Genomic DNA, 5087 nt, shown 5'->3' with positions numbered 1-5087 from the left:
GAACAAAAATTGAATATTAACATTCAACAATCAATTTTGTTCATAAGTCCTTTAGTGTTGCTTTTATAGATAAATACAAGAAACTTAAGACAATAAATATCAAAGAAATGCAAATCTATACAGTTTCAGTTTTTGCTCCTTTTTGCTTCCAACTTTGTAGCTTCTTTAAGAGCTTCTTGGGCATCATTCTCAATCCCAAGGATAAAGAGGCCAGCAGCTTGGAGGTAAAAGGCAGTTGGCCACTCAGCGAAAACCACCTGAGCTTGCATTGCATCCCCTAGAGCCTCTTGTGGCATGTCGCTCATCAGATAACACAAGCAACGCCTCGCAAATACTGTTGGTGATACCATGGTCCCTCCATCAATGAACTATAATAAACAGAATAGCGTATAAACCCTCCTTGTCTTGTTCAAATAGACGGATACTTAAGTGACATATTTCATATGAGCTTTTACAGAACATAAAGAGGAACTAAGTGAAGTCTTCCTATAATTTTTTTTTTATGACTGATAAAAGCAGCCATTTTTTAGATATTAAGATAATGAACATATTTTTAAATGGTCAAACCTGTGTATAGCAGTCAATGGCAGTAATGAAATCCTTGGCTCGAAAAGCAGCATCACCATGCTTCTTAGAATTCAAGGTTTCCTGCATCTGATTTGTCCACATTTGGAATGAAAGCTGGAATGGAATCACAAATAACAAAATCAAGATCAAGTTGTACTAATAAAAATGAGACATGATCTTTATAGTGGGGCTATTGAGATATGGAGATGAAAACACATACATGGAAAATCAAAATAGAACATTGGGTATCTTATATTGGCTTACTATAGTCTTTTTGTTTTACAATCAACAGACAAAAGATCTAAACTTTACTATCATATCTGAAAGGATAACACATGCGATTAATAATGACACTCAGGTAGGTCCCACTGCTATTTGATGGAAATGAAAATAGATTAAGTAAATTTAACAAAAAAAACATAGTGGGCTCTTGCATGGTAATAATCAGAGGAAGAAGGATGATACTATAGTTGGATCATTATACTAGTAAATGATCCAACTTTATCTGAAGTTCTATATCTAGAGTCACCTTTTAAAAGTGGTTGCTTATCAAGATTACCATGTCAAAAAGTTTTTTAAGGAAATAGAAACTTATCTTTCACCCAAGGTGCTAAAGAAAAGAGGTAGCAGGTTAATTATACTAGGTTGTGCGCTTAATACCTTAGGCAGAAGCCATAATGTATTTGACATTGAGAAACAAAGATTATCGATACTGCTATATGAATAGTGAAATTTTGTAGATAAAAGAAAAACCTCATTGGCAATTCCTTCATCATCCTTGTATCCAGTCTTCTCCAATATTTCATGAAGGGCAGTAAGATCTTTTCTCAAACATGCTTCACCCATTGGGGTCAACAATAGCGGTTGAGGTGGGGTTGCAGTTCCATGTGGAATGCCCAGCAAAACATGTGATGGCACCTGGATTACATCAATAATAAACATGGGCTCCAAACACTACTCAAAACAAAATACAGCAGAAATCTAGGTGGTTCATCTGAGGAATATATTGCAATTAATATGCATCTTACCCATAAGTCAAATAATTCCACCAAGGTTTCCGTTTCCATTGCTAATTAAATAGAAAAAACTAGATGGTGAAAGACAAAGGAGATATGTCCACATTATAGTAAGAGAATCAACCTTGATAAAGTGTGATCCTAGACAATCAAATACAAAATGCAAAAAGGAAGGAGATATTTCTATTTCATCTGTAAGGCATTAAATCCATTTTCGATCTCATAAATGAAGATAGATAGCAGTTTTTAAAATGATCTTTAAGCAAGTCGAGGGACACATAATTCTATCAGTTGGTCATACCTCTGTTTCTTTCTGAAGAGACATAAGAGAAGTAACAAGAGATTTTGCGTTAGGCCTCTCACGTGCTTCATACTGTAAACAACGTGTGGCTAGCCGAACAAGCTCTGTTCCATCATCATTAGAAAAATGACCCTCCAAACAAGAATCCATAAGCATCAAAAAATTCTTCCCACGAATTAAATCAAGTGCCTATAAGAAGGTAAAAGAAACATTTTCAAGTTTAGGAACTCAAATAATAGAGTTAACAAACAACGTTTCATTTATAGAGGATTTCAGAATCTTTTGCAACTTACGTGGCTCGGAGGAATATGCTTTCCGCTCAAAAGATCTAGCAACATTGTTCCAAAGCTGTAAACTACACTTTCAGGGGTCACTCTTCCTGCCAAGCATAAACTTGTTTCAAAATACTACTAAAAGATCTGCTAGACTGAACTAATTTAAGCAGATATTTCTTGAGGCTAAAGCTTTACGGTGAAAAACAAAAAGCCATCTTAAGTCCCCATTGCAGAACAGCAACCTGGATTGAGAAAAAAATAGCTTAGAGAAATCATATTTGACCTGTTTTCAAGTACTCGGGGGGAGTGAAAGCCAAGTTTGTACTGTAACTCTTTCCATCCCTACTGTTCTTCATCAGGCCAAAGCAAGAGAGTCTAGGATTACCATCCTGTAAAAATGCTACCTAATGTTAAGAGCACTACACCTACAGCAAGCATTTAAGCATAACGAAAGCTGCGGTAGAATCAATCGTTACCAGATCAAATAAGATTCTGTAAGCATTAAGATCGTGATATAGTGCCCGACCCTTGCTACTGCAGTATTCCAAAGCTTGTGATAGGTAAAAAGCAACCCTCAACCTCATCGCCCATTTCATAGGTTGATTCTCCCCTATTCCATTACAAAGGAATTAAATATCAGCATCAACCACACACTCATAGATTCATTCAATTAAAGCTGTAAAAGACAGATGCAATTGGCCATACAACCACAAAAACACAAAATAACAGTCAATCTAGTAATCAGAATAAATCCCATCAGTTACAACATAATGATCCTACAATCCAATTTCTGAAACACAAACTTCTATACATTATTACTTACAGTGAAACAAATGCTTTGCAAGAGTTTCATTAGGCATGAACTCAGCCACCAGCAATTTTTCTTCTCCTTCACAACAACATCCAATTAGATTTGCCAATCTCTCACTTCTCAGATTCCCCACTGCCTTTGCCTCATCCTTTACAACAACACAAACATTGTCCAAAATACAATTAAAATCAATAGCTACACACAAAAAAAAAGGTTACAAAATTGGGAAAATGGAGCAACACGATGTAATTAACAATACTAACCAAGAATTGGCGAGAATCAGGCCAAGCAGACCTATTGAATCTTTTAACAGCAACCCAACGACCATTTTCAAGCAAGCCTTTATAAACTACATTTGGAGCTTTTTCACCATGTTCTGATACTATGTTTTCTGGAGAAAATCCATTTGTAGCAATCTTTAGCTCATCAAGACTGAACTCAGTAAAACTTGGCAATGCATTTTTCTCATTCTTCCCTCCATTCTCTGCGACAACAACAACAAAGTAAAATCTCACAAAAAACTGCACAAAAAGCACAAAAATCAGAGAAATTTGCCAAGAAAATAAATACCCAAATCAGAAGAATCAAGAAGGGATGGTTTGAGATGAGAATGCCACCAGCAAAAAGAGAATTTTGAGCAACGAGCACCCATTTTACAAGGAAAATGAAGAAAAAGGAGGAACCTTTATGGCTACTTTTTTCAAGAAAACGAAACAGAGAATGGCAATTTATAGGGATCCCAAAAAAAGGATAATTTTTTAAAGCTTTTTCAGTTCTCTTTAGTGAACAAGCATTTCAACTAAAAGACAGAACAGAAGTAAGCAAATGGGGAGGAAAAAAAAGGAGGAAGTTTTATAGCTATTTTTTTCTAAGGGAACAAACAGTGACCCAATTTTTGTGGGAATCCAAGGAAAGGATCTTTTTCTGAAGCTTTTTGCAGAATTTGCAGTGCCCTTTTGGTGATTCTGTTTGTGTTGTAAGGTCTTTTTAAGAGCATGCAGAAATGAAGAAGAGAGGACTAGAGGAGAGTATGTTTTACTCCCTCTGTCCCTTGAATAGTGTTTTTTTGGTTTGTCTCAATAAAATGTCTTATTTTTTATGTAAAAATAATTTTAACTTTAACTTATTATTTTATCCTTAGTGATGTAGTCAAATAAATATTTATAACTTGGAAAAACGCGATACATCAGACATATATATTGGATTTACTATTCGTAGTTATACTTTTAGCAAATTTACCATCTGTGGCTACATTTGAATTTTATAGTAAATCCATCAAACAAGAGATCAATTATTTTGAACTGAAATAAGAAAGCAACAAGTTCTCGTAGCTCAATTGGTTAGAGTGCGCTTAGTATGCGTGAGGTCTTAAGTTTGATTAATAATGAATACAATTAACACAGGCTATATTTGTTGCACGTATGAATACAGGTGATACAAACTTGTAAGGGGTATTATCAATTTTAGCCCGCGGCAGAAACTATTTACATCTGTTAGCCGAAAAAGTGTATAAAATTTATATAATTTTTGTATATAACACATAAAATGTGTGTGTGTATATAAAAATTTTATACATTTTTCGACTATTATTTTTACAACGACTATAAATTGTCATTTTTCCAACTTGTAATAATTGAACAATAGCTATAAATGATAACTAGACAAATTATAGCTGGTGAGCTCTAAACTATAATAGTTTATGAAAAATTCTTTTTTATATTTAATTAAAAACCGCCACATAAATTGAGGACAGAGGTAGTAATAGAATATAGAAAGTATTAAAGGAAGTATGGGGTGTATGAATGAATGATAGAGAGAAGTGTGTTGTTGCTGCTAAAGAGAATGGCCTTTTTTCATCATAAATCTCTTTCTCTCTGCTTTTTTGCTGAGTTTCAACTTGCTCATCATTTCCTCTTTTGTGCTTCCCCACTGTCTGGTTTCCTCTCACTAATCCTTACCCCACTCCTTATGGGCCCCACCTTCTGGCCCTAATGGGACCCCACAACTTCTCTTTTGCAGAATTCAAAATTCTCTATGGGTTAGAAAAGATCTAAATGTAGTACTCCATTTATAGCAGTAGGAAATTCAGATATTATAAGAAACTTATCACTTAAAAA

At 34.6% G+C, this 5087-nt stretch overlaps 1 protein-coding gene across 1 annotated transcript; it reads right to left on the bottom strand.

Annotated features, from left to right (window-relative positions):
• On the bottom strand, positions 1 to 4040 carry LOC107822115 (serine/threonine-protein kinase BSK5). Its single transcript, XM_016648617.2, has 10 exons — positions 3541 to 4040; positions 3234 to 3454; positions 2983 to 3118; positions 2636 to 2769; positions 2443 to 2548; positions 2178 to 2263; positions 1885 to 2073; positions 1321 to 1485; positions 568 to 681; positions 1 to 368 (listed from the first exon to the last, which is right to left on the bottom strand). Exons 1-10 carry the CDS (start codon positions 3620 to 3622, stop codon positions 126 to 128), a joined length of 1476 nt encoding a protein of 491 aa, XP_016504103.1. The 5' UTR covers positions 3623 to 4040; the 3' UTR covers positions 1 to 125.
• Positions 4041 to 5087: the final 1047 nt, after the last annotated feature.

The sequence above is a fragment of the Nicotiana tabacum genome, chromosome 10, assembly GCF_000715075.1.
Source record: "Nicotiana tabacum cultivar K326 chromosome 10, ASM71507v2, whole genome shotgun sequence".
In the NCBI taxonomy this organism is placed as follows: domain Eukaryota; kingdom Viridiplantae; phylum Streptophyta; class Magnoliopsida; order Solanales; family Solanaceae; genus Nicotiana; species Nicotiana tabacum.
This window is presented reverse-complemented; position numbering and strand designations above follow the sequence as displayed.

What these genes read in the sequence shown, in the direction of transcription:
- LOC107822115 (XM_016648617.2), bottom strand. Translation starts at nt 3,622, where the DNA reads ATGGGTGCTCGTTGCTCAAAATTCTCTTTTTGCTGGTGGCATTCTCAT. An exon ending in CCCCGAGTACTTGAAAACAG is followed by an intron (nt 2,264 to 2,442) that starts GTCAAATATGAT and finishes TATGCTTGGCAG; the next exon opens with GAAGAGTGACCCCTGAAAGT. An exon ending in AGCATATTCCTCCGAGCCAC is followed by an intron (nt 2,074 to 2,177) that starts GTAAGTTGCAAA and finishes ACCTTCTTATAG; the next exon opens with GCACTTGATTTAATTCGTGG.